General features: G+C 36.8%; 1 protein-coding gene across 6 annotated transcripts in view; it reads right to left on the reverse strand.

The window, feature by feature from the left end:
- Positions 1–17,779, reverse strand: part of MYO6 (myosin VI) — a 103,371-nt gene that overhangs the window by 29,683 nt on the left and 55,909 nt on the right. For all 6 annotated transcript variants that reach the window (XM_036380110.2, XM_036380109.2, XM_036380108.2 and 3 more), the window contains exons 11-19: positions 16,943–17,123; positions 14,692–14,836; positions 8,800–8,957; positions 8,157–8,248; positions 7,636–7,708; positions 6,654–6,781; positions 5,507–5,602; positions 3,856–4,029; positions 78–116 (exon numbers count right to left, since the gene is read on the reverse strand). In XM_036380110.2, coding sequence (XP_036236003.1) covers positions 78–116; positions 3,856–4,029; positions 5,507–5,602; positions 6,654–6,781; positions 7,636–7,708; positions 8,157–8,248; positions 8,800–8,957; positions 14,692–14,836; positions 16,943–17,123 — 1,086 coding nt within the window. The remainder of the gene's footprint in view (positions 1–77; positions 117–3,855; positions 4,030–5,506; positions 5,603–6,653; positions 6,782–7,635; positions 7,709–8,156; positions 8,249–8,799; positions 8,958–14,691; positions 14,837–16,942; positions 17,124–17,779) is intronic.

Consider the following 17,779-nt stretch of genomic DNA (forward strand, 5'->3'; position numbering starts at 1 on the left):
TGTAAGCCCTAATATTGAGATTATCTATTTTGCCTTACATCAGAAAACTGTGAACCTTCATCTGTATATATACTTACAGTGCTGTGAAGCTTCTCAAGAAGCAAATTTAACTGAGTCTGTAAAAGAAAACAGGTATTTCAAGAGCCTTACCACAGGCATGAACAGAAATATACACACCAAATTGAGGTACAGCATTACTGCATGCATTTTCATTGTTAGTGAGACAGAACTGATAAACCAGACATTCACCAATTTTAATAGACAAAATCATGCAAGTGTGCATGAATGGCCCTGAGAAAATTGCTTGTACTTAATTGTACAACAATACTGCATGGACTAGTCACTTATTACAACATAGTTATCACAAAGAACATGCATGTCCATTTGGGAAAATAAAAAATAATGACTATGTAACAAAATTATATAAAAAATTAGACCAATCAGCAATCATTTTTAAAAAACAAACTGAAAATTTGTGAAATCCCAAATTTAATCTGTAGCAAGCATTATTTGTGTGTTACATAATTAACACAAAGTATATTCCCAGGCTTTGCTTCTGTTTTTTTTTTTTTTTTTGATGCTATGCCAACATTTACCTGCAATGATCTATTTCTATTTCCAAACTTCTAACTTTTTAATTCTCTATTGATGACAAAAAACTACAATGTTAAAATTACACTTGCTGAGGTTACATTTAAATATACTGTGATGAGAAAAGCCTGGAATACTACTATTATTTGGAGCCAAGTTTTCAGGATAACCAGAGACTTAAATGTACCAGAGAAAACAATTTAGAGTTGGTATTGAAAGTAGTTGGTAGGGACTTAAAATATTCCAAAACCACATCAGAAAAATAGCAATATTTTTACTTTAGAGGTGGGTCTGGTTTTTTTTGTTTGTTTGTTTTTTGGGTTGTTTTTAACATAAATTACTGCTAGGCCAGCCTTTCTAGTTTATTAGCAAACTTTAAGTATATAGACTGCAGTAATACAAAATTCAGTATGTCCTAACGTATTCATTTTCAGCACTGGAAGCAAAATTCAAAGGATCTGACTTTTGACTGAATTGTTTTTAGCCAGATCTTTCAATTACCTTGAATCCAAGAAACAAGGTCTGTATGGGTAGTGTGCATCACCTACAGCTGCCAGTTGTCCCTCTGGTAGATAAAATTCGTTTGGGATTTTTTTAACTTAACATGGATGTGGTTAGAAAGAGTGCCACAAGAAGCATGACAAACACTAATAACCTCCTGCTCAGTTCTCACTTACACATACTCTTTATATTTCAACTTGATCATAATAATTATGTTTTCTTAAGTCAGAAACACTTAAGCTTGCAAGAGACAGACTAATTTCCATCAACAGAATACATTTCTGCTTGAGGAAAAATACCCCTTCCTTATACTCTGTGATTTGACAAGAAATAAGCCACTGACATTCTCAGGTGGACTTCTCCAACAAAATCTGTATATGAGCAAAACATATTGCTAAAACTACTACTCTTTGAATTGTCACAATTTAATTCATCATTAGCATAAGGTAAAATCATCTCAAATAATCTTGAAGAGATCCAATGATAAATTAATCATTATTTTCTCAACTGATTAATGAGAATTAATTTTAATTAGTTATAAGGAAGGGATGTGTGAAGGATTTCATAAAGAGAAGTCCCTACAACATCATCTAATAATTGATATAATTAGAAGAAGGTCTAATTTCAGTAGTTCAGAAGACTGACTTAGAAATTAATGCACAAAGAATTGTTATTCTTAAAGAGATGAAATATGTAGTAAGATAAAAGACCTTATTTTGATGTCATCTGAAGTGAAATATTCAAGGCTATTAGTGTTCATCAGCATCACATGCTGTGTCTGGGAAGGTAACACTAAATGAATTACTGGAAGTAACACATATATTCAAAATGCCATGAAACTTGAAAACATTGAAAGAATTATAGATTGATGGGCCAGATCCAAGAAGGACATTAGTTGTGTTGACATTATGTGGAGAGGGGAATACCAAAGTAACAAAAGGAAATCCAAAAAAGTTCGCCACAAAATTTCTGCTTCACTTTAAAAATGCCTCCCTTTTAATTCACCTCTCCTTGGGCAATGGTATAATGCATAAGACCGCACCACTGAAGGTGGGGTGATAAATCCGAGAGAAACTGAAAATCCAGACGGAAGAAGAGGAAACTACCTCAAAAGATCCCCCAGTTGATTTCATTTTTAAAATATAGTTCTAAAAAATTGTGGATCTTAGCTTCATTTAAAGCAGACTCATGGCTGCAGGGTTTGCTCAGGACATGGCTTATCTGTATGCAACTTTTCAGACTACCTGATGATCATGTATTTTATATTAAACCAATTGCTGCGCTTTAATTCAACAACTACTATAGAATAGGAAGGAGTTAAAAAGACTCATCAGAGCAAAACTCAAGAGAGCAGCCTGCCCAATTCCCAGTTAAATGCCAAAACCACTACCTTACAAGTCAGGCCCTGTATTCTGCTCTTCGTGGCACCATAAAAATTTTCTTTCTGGCTACCTAACCAAACAACTCCAGAAAAGTGTAATGAGAACACCCTTTGTCAGACTGACCCATATCTTGGTGCTCACTACAGGAAATAAAATAGCCATAAAACACTGAATACAGTATAGACCTGAAGCAGAATACTATTGCTATAAAAAGCAAGTGTGCTGCTACCATATCCTTCCTGTTCTTCAGCCCCTGCTGAAGAAAACAGTTTTTAAGAAAACAGTTCCAAATGCTAGCCACAAAATATGATTATGCAAGAAGCAAGCTATCTTGCAGTCCTGATCCAGTACTTAACCTTGATATGGAGCAGAAATGCAGAAACACTCTTCTGCTACTGGCAATGTCTCACTCTATGGGCAGGTTTTTTGGACTATCTAAGATACTTGCATTCCCCAGGGACTGTGTCAGGAGTCTAGCTAGGAACATGAGGTGGGTTTCTGGTGGCCCTACAGGTAAGGTAGCATACCAAAACTGTTTCAGCACTTGACTTGAAGGCATATAAATCCTTCGTTGGATCTGGCCCAGATGTGTTGAAAAGAGCTCTTGCTGAAATTGCTGCAGCTCTACCAACTGTAAATCCACAAGACTGAAAAATTTACCTGCAGCCCACGATGTGCCTGCTTTTCATCTCTTAATTCCCCTATTGTTCTCTTTCTAGCCATCCTGAGCTGGAATAGTCCAGCTAAAATAAAACTGCTGAATGAGAAAAGGATGCAGAAAACACTTGGAGAAGACAAGGTTTGAAGGTCAGCTTTACAACATCAGAAGAAAGGAGAAAATGAGGAGAAGCATCAGATTCAGGTATTGGGAAAGGAAACATTCAGCACAATTAATATCTTCCTGTGAAAGCCATGACTAAGTATATATTTCAGAAAAGGAAAAACTATGGTTAGATTAGGTACTAAATTTTGAGAGTTTGGCCAACTGTAGGGAATCAATACATCTTCTAGAAGGTATAATTACAATAGGATGGAAGAACACATTTTGTCACATCTAGAAAATGTGAAAGTCCACAGAATCCAAATTTACATCTCAAAACCTTTTGAATGAAGACTTCTATGTGACTTTGAAAGATTCTGACCTAAAAATCACTACATAATCTCTGTAAGGATTATTATGGAAGATACTTTTGACAGAAATGCATAGCATGTAGCTTAAAACGCCAGTTTCTTATAATTCAACAGAAAAAAAATCTATTTAACCAAATTTTCTTCTGAATCTCAAGTTAGTGCTAGTTCTCCCAACCTTAGGTTCTATTTAATTCAAGTAACATAAAACTGCCGTATATTACAAGAAGATAGGACTCTTATGTGATTTTACCTTGAATTTGTTACCCACGCTGATGAAACTGAGTTTTCCAGCTTTTTGTTTGGGATCCTTGTTGTTGTTAGTGTTGGCTTCAAATAACTGTCGAACAAACTTGTCCTTGGATTCACATATAAGAGACTGAAGAGACATGTGCAAAGCATCATTGTTTTTTTCCACAAATTGCATCTGAAAAGACAACCCAAGAGATAAAAGCACATTTGTTTTACTGTCCAAGTTACTTCAGTCTAATTAAAAAACTAAAGGAAATATAGTTACATACTTAATTCAAAAATCAGCAAGAATACATGGGGTAAATATTAATCCATTATTTCAAACAACTTTTCAGCTGGATACACAAAACTCCAATGCCAGAGAGAAAAGACATTCTTAAATTTGAAGGATGTTGTTGGAATTATGAAACCCAAAGAAAGGTTTGGTGCCATTAAAGAGATCGGTTGTTTTTATGTTGACTTCCACTTCCAGCACTCAGCACATCATCATCACCTGGAGTTCTGAGAAGCTTAATTCTCACTGCTTGTAATATCACTTAAGATCTATTGTGAAATGGGAATTAATGTGCACACTTAAACCTACAGTTTGGAAAATGAAATGAAAACAGGTTATTTTAGAAGTACTATGACTATTTATGAACACTTGATTTATTAAAACATATTGTCACTTCCAACAATCTTTATATATCTGGTTTATTTGAAGTGGATCACTAACTTAGAGAAGAACAATACATTACAGTGAAACTCAAGAGGTCAATGTATTAGTATCCAATTTCCCATTTACAAAATCCTCAATAGCTTTTGGTGCAACTTAATAGAGACTTTGATATTAATGAACAGAAGATGCCAAGACTGCTTTGAAGAAAATGCCAGATATCCTACAAAAGGGTGGGATTCTTCTTTGCTAAGAATCAAAGGACTAACACAGGCCTCCAAAGTTTCCTTGGGCCATGAAGACACTAGAGAGGAATATGTATGCAGCCAAGTAAGTAATGCAAGTAGCGTCCTTCATACACGCTGAAGTTATACACCAACAAAGACTTTATGGATCTTCATTTTATCTTAAACTTTCATTTTTGAAAATTGATGGTCTAGATACTGGCTTCAGGTCTTACAATGTTTTTGTACAATAAGTAATAGTCAAAACAGCACAAGAATCTGGAATGTATTTTGAGGGTAGCAATTTCAGGTATTTTGTATTTTTACACGAATGAGTCCATTGCCAGTAGAAACGGAAAACACAAAGTATGATGGGGACTGTGTACAAGGATAATCATGCTTCCAAAAAGGTACTCTTCACTAGCAACACTTTTATATCACATAGTTTATTCTTGTCCCCAGGATGTAAACACCTTTTGATGCAAAATTTGCAGTAGGCTGTGAATCAATATATTTAATACTGACGCCATTACCTATAGATTTGAAACAAACTTTTACACAAAACACGTCATTAAAATGGGCTGTAACCTGAAAAGTTAAAAGAAACTGTCAATTCTGTCAAATGTGCAAAAAATCAGTTTCTAAGTTAAGACATATAAATGTTTGAACTTCTCTTTTGATCACAAGAAATTTTGCCATTTAAGCTATATGCACGTAAAAATATAAATGTTCTACAAAACACAATAAACATAGTTTTCCATAGATAAAATTACCGTCTCGTAGCATACTGCTCCTGCGAAGTGTCGGATAATGAAGCCTTCATCATCTCTGATATTTCTGTGAATGGCCAATTTAGACTTTCTAGGAATCTGGAATTAAGAAGCTGAATTACAAAGAAGTATTGCAATGGAGACTAAGAAAAAGTTTATTCTTAGAACACCATCATGATCTGCCAGGGGCACTAAGTGCTAAAATCATATTTCCTGTAAATAAAATTGTGCTGATCATTACCATTCCTGTCCAAACCATGATGTTCTAAAAACCTAATTTCAAACTCTTCCACACTCTTAAAATACATTGCATTCAAAATACAAGTCACCAGGATTGCTAACACCAGCCAGTTGATTTTGGTTGTGCCTTTAATCAACACTTTCTTTATCATAAATTTGACAGCTGATGAAAAACCTTGTTATATGAATAGGATTAGACTGAAGCTCAAGATATGGCTTTAGATGGTATATCTTAACAGGCAAGCACCAGCTGACCATACACATACCACCAGAATGTTTCATTGCACACCAATTCAGGCGAGCGGGATTAAGTGGAAACTTAACACAAGGCAAATGGATGACAATTTTGGTAAATGGATTTTAAATGATGGTTTCCTTTGCTCACATTTTATCAGCATTTTTTTAAATTTCAACACATGGATATAAATTTCAACAATTTGCCTTAATCTTCCAGACAGTGCTGTATGTTAAAAAATAAGCAACAAAAAAAATTTTCCTAGTATGATTCCTATATTCATCTCTGAAGTGCTAGCTAGACACTAGACATGAGTCAAATGTTCTCCAAAGCAAGAATTTTTTTAAAAGAACAACAAAATAACTCATCTGATATGAAACAATCTAAATTAAAATGTGGTTTTACTTCCTTTTCATGTTTCACATGTTAAAAAACTTCAAATGCAAGTCAAGAATATGGCTTTAGTTTCAGCAGGATATTAGAATTGCTTGAAGTCTTCAGTGAACTTTTCATCAAATCTAATCACCAAACTTGCCCTTAACAAAGAGGTACAGACTGTACAGACTGGGCAGTATGAGATTTCTTATGAAAGATTTTCATTACATTGAAGTGTTACTATCAACTGTTCCAAGAACTGTTTCATTAAAACAAGACAAACAACAAAAATAAACCTACCGAGAGTCTGAAATGGTCCTTGTGTTTTTGATGCACAGCTGAAGTAAAATGCTGGTCACTTGGTTGGGGAAGACGATTTTCTTCATCCAAAATATCCAGTACACCTACTAATTTTGCTTCAATCAAATCTGTTAATAAAATAAACCCATATATTTATGGAAATTGAATATATCAACTTGTATCACTACTGAACATTACACACCAAAATGCTGCTGATCTGATTCTCTACAAAAGTACCTATGGAAAGCTATTAAACAAAATACAAGAAGTCATGACAAATCAGTTCTGTAGATCTTAATAGGTATGTATAGGATATCCATCAAATCTAGAAGTTCTAAGCTTGTGGAACATGGGAGAAAAAGATCAGGAACCAATTGTTTGATTTTTACTCTTGATCTCAAGCTGAAATTAGTCATCCAAAAAGTGCCTAAGTCTTCTTACAGTATGATCCTAGGTCTAGCTTCAGTTGCTGGGGGAGATTTTTAAGCTTTTCATACACATTTTACCACATGTCAAAACTAAAAGGTTAATATTTCCATTTGATAACATGACCCAGTGAGAAGTAGAAATTTGTTTTAGGAAAGGCAGACCAGCATTTAACATACAATGGTGGTTTCACAACTTTTAACAACTGAATTGCCTTGACCTCTCACACACATATTCCAAAGCCCTTGAAAGCTGACACAGAAATTCATGCTCTTGAAACTATTAGACCCAAACTCACAGTTTTGCAATTTTTTTTCCATTCTCTATGAAACTGCTCTTTTAAGAGGAATTTTTACTACAAACTTTTTCCTGTGGAAAGGGTGAAACTGCTATGCTTGTACTGCAGAAATGTCTATGAACTCTAAAGAATGTGAATTGAATGAGGCTATATATAAAACCATATAATTGCTAGTGCTATGCATATTTCACCTCCTCTGCTTGAAGGTTTTTTCCCCATGACAGTAACAAAAAGCTTGACAATTCAAGAAGTACATACCTATACAGTCCTGATTATCTACATAACGAACTTCATTAACCCCCAGGCCTTCTTTCTGGTAAAGTTCTTGTTCCTAAAGTAATTGAAAAGAGAAAACACCTCTCTTAATTTTTTTTTTAACTGAAAAAAAATCTAGGAAAAAAAAAATTTAAATCCAGGAAAAGCATTTTTAAAAAATATAGCATGAATCAACACACATTTGAGAATTTTCTCACACAGCCTAATGTATTCCAACTTTAACACCTTAATGATAAGCCTGTTCAAGTCAATATTTTCATTAGGTATTAGCAATTATCCAATCTCTGGATAGCTCATTGCTGGTTTTCAAAAATCACATTCTTTTCTGACACAACCAGATGTCACATAATATGGAAACAGTGTATCAACTGATTTTTTTTTTCAAACATGATGTGTAATCTTATGAAAAGCAGTGCTACTTAAGGCATCTCTTCAGCAAAAAAACAAAAATTCCTGAAACAGTAAAAAACCAATTCCTAAATATAACATTAAATATATCATACCTCTTTCAGAATTCTTTCATTAAAAAATTGCTGCAGTTTTTCATTACAGTAGTTTATACAGAATTGTTCAAAACTGTTGTGTTCAAAGTACTCTGAAAGACAGAAGTTAAACTTTTATGATAAAACACTGTTCCAAGAGTTTAAATTAAATAGTAAATAAGAGAAGCTTCACAGTGCTAATATTTAAAGACGTGTTCAGATCCATAGCCATTTCTTTCAGCAAAATGAAATCTTTTACAGATTTCCAAGTTGTACACAAGCCATCTAAAAATACTGCAGCAGATGATATTTCTAAGATAAATGACAGACAGTTGGCAGCAAACCAAAGCAAGATGCTACCAGACAGTGAAATTGTACCAATACACCCTCATGCATCTATGATACAACAGGCTGGCAGTAGATATCAAAGCTCTAAAGACCTGAGAACCAAAGGTTGCTCCCCTGGACAAGCTTGGCAGGACTAGAGCACATCACAAAACATGCCCTGTTTTGAATTTTAGTGAGTCAAAGAAGCAAAAAGCAAAAGCTTCACAAGAACCATCAACACCAAAAAGAAAACCCCTCCCACCCTTCATTACAGAATTTATTATTGAATCTTTGGTGGAAAAAAGTGACAACTAGAAATTATTTTAGGCATACTTACCAAAACCAGCTATATCTAGAACTCCAATGAAGAAAGAAGAAGTTTCAAATGGAAAACACTGGTTTACCCTTTTCACTACATGATCAAACAGATGACTGTACACGGTTTTAGCCAAGGCATCGCGAGCATTGTTTGCTTGTTCCACTTTCAAGGGTACCCTAAAAAAACAAGATACAGATCTTATTTTTCAGAATTCCTTACTGTGAAATGCTGAGATTAGACTCTAAACCTTAAAACAGCCTTTCCAATACCATAAATTAGGACCTAAGAAACCCTCCCTGATCTCTAGGCCAAGGCAGGAAACAACCTTGCCAAGTTAGACTATCTTAGCTGTAAAAAACAATAATGTTTTGCTACCATCAGTAGAAGTGAGATTCAGATGCTTTCATAATTCTTTATTAAATAATTAGAAACTCTACTGACAGTGTCCAGAGAAAGGTATTTAAACTATATACAACACCATCTACAAAAATATTTCAACTATTTACTTATGATTTGTTATGTTAGAAGAAAGCCTAAAGTTCAGTTTTTTGCTCTGACATCTTTTCTGCTCCTCACCCTATCACACCAGTGAGGAGGCTGAGAGTGAACAAGAAGCTGAGAGGGGACACAGCTGGGACAGCTGACCCCAACTAACCAAAGGGACATTCTGTATCATATGGCATCATGCCCAGCAATAAAAGCTGAAGGAAGAAGAGGGAAAGGAGAATGATTCTATGAATTTAAAGTTTTGTCTTCCTAAGTAACCACAACACTTGATGAAGCCTGCTATCCTGGGGAGCTGAACACTGACCTTCCAACAGAAAGTAGAGAATGAATTCCTGGTTTTGCACTGCTTGCACATGTAGCTTTTGCTTTACCTTTTAAACTGCCTTTATCAACAACCCATGTGTTTCCTCATTTTTACCCCTCCCCTTTTCCCTTCCACTGGCAGGGAGTGAGTGGCTACAAGGGGCTGAGTTGCCAGCTGGAGTTAAACCACAACAACAGCTTATCCATATTGCATAATTTCCTTCACTTCCCAGAATTCATAAGCACTAAACTAAGTAATAATTACTAATTTTTTATTTCTACAAAGATAATACTTCTGATGCAGAATCATGACAGTGATGGAGATCACTTTCTACTGTGACTGGTAAGCCATGGAACCAGAGTCTCCATTCCCAAAGGACACTTGCAGCTACATTACATTTGATAGTAATTAGCTTTAACACACAATCTTGTCTTCCACTAAGTATCTATCTTATCTTAAGGTAATGAGTACTGACAGAAATCTCAGCTTATAAATAGAAGGAAGGTACCTTTGCATTCTGTTCTGATACGTTTAAGAGATCAGAATACTAATTCCTGTCAGCTGCAGACCTATTACATAATACAATATATTAAAATCATTTATGTTTTTTACTTACTTTTTTAAACAACATGACAAATAGTTGTACTGCTAGAGCATGTATTTACAAAATGGTCCTAGTGTTCAAAATAGCAAATTCTGCCACTGTTAAGTGCAATTCTAAAGACTGCACAAACCCTTGCTGCTAAATTTCATAGTATGCAGCAAACATGCATGGAAAGAAAATGTAACCCTGCAAAGCATTTTGCACAACTGAAAGTGCTGAATGCACTGAAAATGCCCTGAAACAGTAGATACACAAGAGCCCCATCACAGAACTGATGTTCAGAACAAGTAGCTTTCTTTTCATGAACTTGCTTTCCCTCAGCTCTCCTTTCTTTGGTCTGCAAAAAGACAAATGAATCTCTTTCTTTCTCTTGTTTCTTGCCTGAACAGGAAAAGATAAATTCTCCTTCCTCCATTTTACCTTCTTTCCCTCTCCTGAATTTATCAGCTACTTGAATGCAATGGAGAAAAAATTTGCCAAATTCTAAGTACTTTGGTAAGGCTGCAAAAAAACCCCTTGTTGGTCTTCATGCCAATTTCTTCAGCAAAGTTTCCAATGATCTAAAGTTTAAGACCTAGGGGAAAGCACGGATGGTGTAGATTGAGTCTGTGGACAAAATCTCTCCATGCAAACTCCATGCAGTTCCCAAATATATTCCAGAACAAAATAATTAAAAACATGTATAATTTGCCCACGGTTGACAACAACTGAGGGGAGAGCAGGTGAAGCGATATCCATCAATTACTGTCATCCAATATGGTTACTGGTTCATAAATAAAGTAGCCTGGATTAAGTAACCCTACCTAAATAAATACTCCATATAATTAAAGAATATAAGCAGTATATTTGTAAGTTGAAAAAAGCTAAAGTTCAAAAACGTTTTGAAAAAGTTTTTCCGATGGACACTTCAGTAGCATCACTAAAAAAAATGCATTTTGGTAGAAAATGTACTGCAAAAGAAGCTGAAGGACTTGGAATGATGCAAGTTAATTTTTTTCACCTTGTAAAATAATTTAGTTTGTGATGATGGAGTCCTCTGTGAAAGTCTTCTAGGAAAAGAAGAAACTGAGCAAGAGAAAAGCACAGTAGCACATTTACAGTCTAAGAGAAGCACCAGATTTTGAATCCTAACACATTATTTCTCTCTGTAAATACACTTCACATGGATGGTAAAAACACCATCCAGCAAGGTAATTATTTTGGGGTTTTGGGAGACAAAGACAGATAGACATAGCGCAGCTGTCAAGTCCCCCAGGCAATTCACTGCACATGATTATTTAATAAAATTCAGAGAGATTGCATTTAGCATCACCCTCCTACTGTTCCTTGTTGGCTCCACTGTGCCCAGCAGAACAAAGCCTTTGTTATACTCTGAGCACAGTGATTTCAGCTGAGCTATTTATTCACTGTGACCTATTAGGACTCACATGATCTACTTGCACACAAAAGGTCCCTAAGAAAGAGAGAGAAATGACCAGCTCTTTGGGTTGCTTGGAACAAAAAAAACCAATGCACTTGTCAAAACTCTAATACTGATAGCAGTCAAGTAGTTTCTAAACCACACTACCATAGAAAAATTGTGTCTATGTAACAAATATCTAAAATAGTCCAATCCACTTTTACATGCAGTAAGCCATGTGAGAAGATGATATTGGTGTATTTATTAGAGTATGTCTGCTTTTAGATGCACAAGTTTATAAAATGCTAGCAAAAGAGGCTTAATGCAATAATCATTGAGATGTGTAAGGAGTCTGCTGAACTCATTTTTGACATCCCCAAAATAAAACATGAGAAAAATAAGATCTGCTGGCATAAAAACATAGCTCCTTGTGTTTGCAGACTTTTGAAACTGCACAGTGCTAATAACACTACAGGCTTATCAGGATAAATTTGCTGATCAGAAAATCTTTACAGTTTTAATCCAAAGTAAACTCAAAACTGTAACAAAAGTTAAGAAACCTTCCCTGACAGTGTCATTTGAGGAGTGATCAGACGGTGTGCCTCATAATGGTGGTAGCTTGGTATGTCCCACCAAACATTCTCCAAAGGAAAATATACAGACAAGCCTTATGTCTGTGTTACATGTACTAGAGCCAAAACAAATCTGTTCTCAGAGGCTGAATCAGCAGTTCCCTGAGAGCATTTCCAGTGGGGTGCCATCTGAATCTGACATGGATACAATTCGTTCAAAGCCCTTCTGCTTCTGTTTAACACTTTCACTTAAAAGGAATGTGAAACTAAGGGTATTCTCAAAAAACGGGCTCTAATAATACTGAATCAAGAAAGCAGAAAATCTTGTAACAAGATTAGTATACAGGATTATTTTCAAAAAATTCATAATGTAAAAATCCACAAGATATATTTCAGTAAAGGAAAGTGGGTAGTAGTAAGCTGAAAAGAATTTAAAAATGCAAATGGAAGATGGAGAATAACCAGGTAAGCAGTAAGTCAACAGAGAAAGATCAGCAATTATTGTGCATCCCAACTTGAATTAAGTAAAAAATGTTATTGACTTTCAAAACCTGCAATGTTCATATTGCCATGAATTACTATGAGTGCCATCTGTACTGTACAATAAGAAATTTTCTACTCTAGTGTACTGATAAAGCTTCTCCTGGATGAATATATCAAAGATTTTGCTGTCAATTTAGACATGGTTTGGAAAAGAGCAAATAGTAAAAGCTCGGTCAATATTTTCCACTGGAGACACTTTTTCCTGCAAGACTGACATCTTCATATACATTAAGCTTGTAATGAAGGGGAAAAAATTTCTTATAACACTCCATATCATTTGATAAGGCAGCAAGATGACAACGACTCAAGTCCCCTATTTCTAGTAACTGCTGGGGAAGAGAAAGGAGGAATTTACATTGGGCAGGGAGAGAAGAATTTACTCTCAAGAAATGGACTTTTGAATACACAATTAAGAGGTTTAAATCTTGAGCTTTTAACTAAATGCAGAGTAACACATCACCCTCTCCCGCTCCCCCAACATTATTTACCATTTGTCACTGCATTAGAATTTTTTCCATAATAATAATTTCTGTAATAAATTTCCAAAGAAATTGCAAAGACAAAATATGCAAGGAAGTCAAATAAACCCCATTAATACAGATAATGATGAGTTTCATATATTAAAAATTTGGTGTAATGTGAATAAAGTATTTCCAATTCACTAAAACAATCAGATTGTTTCCATATGTTAATAAAAATCACACCTGTATTCTTCCAAGGAGTGAATGTTCATTAGCTTCCTAATTAAAAGACTGATGCATTCAGGTGAACACTGAGAATTACTTTAATGTGCACAAAACTGCTTAGTCCAAGCTCAGTTTTTTATGTGAACTCCAGAAAATACTCAACACAGAAAACTAAATGTTAAAACACACAATTCAGTTGCAGGCATCCCTGACAGCTTGCATGCTAGGATCAATCTCAGCAAGAGAAAATTTGCGGTAGAAGCTAGAGGTTTTTCATAAATAAAAGGTAACTGCATTGTCATTTTCATAAAACTCAGTTTTGCAAGAGTTATAAATTTCATGGTTTTGAAATGTTATCACCAGTACCATATTTATACGGGCTCTTTGCCCTTAATTCATTTCCATGTACATACAGAAAGGAACCATTATCCTGCTTCTGTGCCTAGGAAGTTACCTGGATAACAGCTTCAGAAAAAAAAAAAAAAAAAAAAAAAACAACAAAAAAAAAGCAAAAACAAAACCCACACTTTCTATCCATGTTTTTGTGAAACATTATTTACAGTCAAGATTAAATGTGTGTTTACCAAAAGCAGCAAAAAGCAGCAATTACTGGATTACCATTTGCAGGGGTGTTTTTAAAGTTAAAACTTGATTTCAGAAGAATTACGTATGACAAACACAAGGACAGTGATCACTCAGACATTAAGAAGGGTGGCCATCCTGCCCTCTGATTTAAGCATCCCAGCCCTAATTATTACAGGGCAGCACTCACGGGAGCACTGCGCAACCCTCAGGAGAAAGATTCAAGCATCTTCTGAAAGACTTCAGGCACCACATTGACATTCCTTGATAGTGTATCTAATAAATGATTTAGCATATCAAATTTGCTGGGCAGGCTGTGGATTTAACCGGCTGACTGCTATACTTTCTTTGGCCACACAGCGTACTCACTAACACATGAGAGATTTTATACAGCACAGGAGTTACTTATTCAAAGTGCTGTACGCCTGCTAGCCTTCAGCTAGTGTAAGTGCGTAACTGCGATTTCTTTACGGCCAAGGGGGTGCACCTGTGCTCGGAGAGCCATTAAAAGAAGCGCTTTAGACAGCTGCGCTTGGTGTGAGCGCACCTCAGTTCTGCCCTGCAGCTGGTTAAGCGGAGCTGGGGCCCATTGTGCCGGTGCGTGAGCAGGGAGGCGCGGAGCCGGCCCCCGGCGGGGCAGCAGCGCCGGCGGCCCCTCACGGGCGGCGCCCGCCCCGCCCCGCCCCGCCCCTCCCGCCGGCGCCGCCACTCACTTGATGACCGTGCCCTTGGCGCCCCCTGCCGTGGTGAGCATGACGCGCGAGGTGAGGCTCCCGCGCAGGTCGTCCTCGTCCAGGCCCAGCAGGGCCGCGCAGCGCTCCAGCGCCGCCTGGCTCCGCGCGCGCGGCGTGCAGCCCCCTGCGGACACACAGCGTCAGCAGCAGCGCCCAGGGAGGCACCGCTGCCTCTGCGCAGCACCTCGGAGCAGTTCGGTGCCAAGAGGCAGTTCACAGAACCCAGGGAACCCCCTCACAACAAACACAAAAATAACATCTCGCCCAAAAACTATCCATGAAATTCCGTATTTCTAGAACGCTGTCCAGGCTGCTTGTAGGGAAGAACTATCCCAAAATGCAGAAGTGTTAACTCCTACAAACTAACTCTAGTGACTTAAAACTTTTGAACGTAGATGCTCCTGTTATCCTCCAGGCTCCCTTGCAATGCAGCAGAAGTGGCTGCTAGGGCAGGCTCCTGGCACTTGGATTTTTCAGATAAGTCTGTGTACATGTCCAGGTAAACAGCCAGAAGGTGCAGTCCTGCTGCTCTGCACCTGCCTCAGTGCCAGGGCTCGGCCAGCAGAGATCTCCAACTGGCACACCACCCACTTTAGTAAAATCTGGCACTTATTTACATGTGTTTCCTGTTGCTTGCAGTAGAGCAGCGACAGAGCTCTAGAGGGTCTTACCAGTCTCTCTCTGGTAAGAGACTGCCTGAAGCAGTTCAAACACACCCTGTATATAGACACACAAGGTGAGGGAAAAACAAAACATGTATTTGGAATTTAGAAGTTCAATACATTAATTTACATTTTAGAAGTTCCTTTACATTTTAGGAGATCTATAACTTATTCCAGAAAAAAAGTGGGTCTGAATTTCAGTATTTAGAGGTCCTAAGTTCTCTGGTGACATTTCCTTCTCTAAACCCTGACTTTCCTTACCATCTGCGGTTTCCACTCTTCTCATTCATTTCTTCCTCAAACTCACATTTGCACCTCTTTCACTGTTTAACCTGGTCAATGCCCACGTCCCAACTCACAAAAGGCCCAAACAGGGAAGCTCTCTGTGAAGCTTACTGGTTTGAGCTACATGAGGCCACTACCCATCTCTACACCTGCATCTTCCCAGATTCATTCTATTAATCATGCTCATTTCTGTCATCTTCATGAAGATGGCAACAGCATGAACTGAGACTGGGGAGGTTGTCATTTGATCTATAGAGTAGAGAGAGGAAAACAAAAACCAAAAACAAAACAACTCACCTCTATGCCAACCCTAAGCTACCCAATTTGAATTCAGCACTGGCCCTGATTTGATACATGGGACTGGAGCCCACCCATGATCTCTTCTGAACAGAATGTTTTGTACAGTACTGTGCTGATTCTGTACTTGGGGTCAGGAGCTAGTGAACCTGTAAGGTTAGCACTCATTTAATTCATCATTCAGAACACCTTTTAGAATGTTCTTTGGTCTGCTCTTCCAAACAGCTGCACCAACAGCTATACATACTTGAAGTAGGACCAGGAGGAACCAATTTAACTCTGTCTTGCAACTCAAGCTAGACCTGCATACTTATGTTTTCTACTATAGTTGTGTATTTGTAGTACATCCAGACCCAGAGGAATCAGCCCTTCAGGAATATATGGACAGCAGTTCTCAATTTAGAGAGGCTGATTTCAGTAGTAAGGTAATAAGGACAATTCCCAAATCATTAAATCTCCTTCATCAACCTTCATGCACATTCTGCAATTAAGTCCCAACTACACTTGTACTGCTTCATCTTGTGAGCAACGTCTTAAAATGAGGAAGTTATATTTACCTACGTTTTTGCTGTAACTTTTTTTTTCATCTCTCAAAATACTAACATGATGTTATTTTTGGAAGCCAAAGGACATAACGCCTTTCCCTACAGGAAGGAGTTGCTAATGTCAAGATCTTTTTGTGATATTAGAGAGAAGTTGGACCTTAAAGCTGTCATTAAAATACAAAATGGCTATTTTCTTTATATGAAACTTTTCACAGAATAGGTTCTTGAACAGTTTCAGTGCAACCCTATTTGCTTTCAGAGCATGGAAAGAAGTACAACTTTAAAAGATAAACTTGACTTCAAAATGGGGTGAATTAAGATGGAATTACCCATGAACACAAAGAAGCGTTCAAAAGCAGTAATTCACATGCAAAGGGAATGTCTCTAATCAAGAGGCATTTTCAGTATTTTTAGGAAAAACAATTTCTATTTTGATCTAACCTGAAGTACTCCCAGCTTCCTCAAAATCGATATTTCCAAGGTGAAGGACACCAGCCACTACTCTAAAAAGATCAAGTTTTTCTTCATCATCCAGTCCAATCTTTTTCATAGCTGTGCACATTCTGTTGAAATCTCCATGATCATCTAACAGTGGATCCTTCAAGGAACCTTCTTTAAGATACTATAAAACACAAAAAACCAAAAATTCTATGTAAGTGCTTTAAAGTAAATGTAAGCAAATATTTCCAGTCAAGGATAAGTCATATCAAAAAGCATACAAAAGCATGCCAAACTAAGTAGATCCAAGTTCTTCATACAATATAGGCCTTGCAAGAACCTTAATTAAATTGTTGATACTTGGAAGCATGATCTTTAAACTTAAATTTCACAGCAAACTTCAAACTATCTTCAGAAAGCAGAAGCTAGAGAGAATGTGACTGCTTAGGACAGGGAAATATGAGATAATGAGCAGGGGGAAGGAAGACTTTGGCTAAGGGAGCTATTGGAGCATTTAATACAAAGGAATCCTTCTAACCCAAGCAGCTGAAAAAAGATAGAGGTCCTTGCAATAGGATGACAGAAGGACAGGAGTACAGGACAAATCAGAAGCAGGAGCATTTTCCCTATTATAAACAGGCTTATTTAGAGAAATATACTAGTTAACTTCTTGGTGTAATTAAGAAACAGAAAAGTTGTTTGCAGTGGTCTATGGCTTAGAACAATACTAACTATGTTCTGAAATACTAATTTAATATTTTGCTGATTTTTCAAATTTAAATACATTGAAAGCTATTTTAGCTATAAACCAGTTTAAATAGTAGAAAGTAACACATCTGC

Source organism: Molothrus ater, chromosome 3 (genome assembly GCF_012460135.2).
Source record: "Molothrus ater isolate BHLD 08-10-18 breed brown headed cowbird chromosome 3, BPBGC_Mater_1.1, whole genome shotgun sequence".
Classification (NCBI taxonomy): Eukaryota; Metazoa; Chordata; class Aves; order Passeriformes; family Icteridae; genus Molothrus; species Molothrus ater.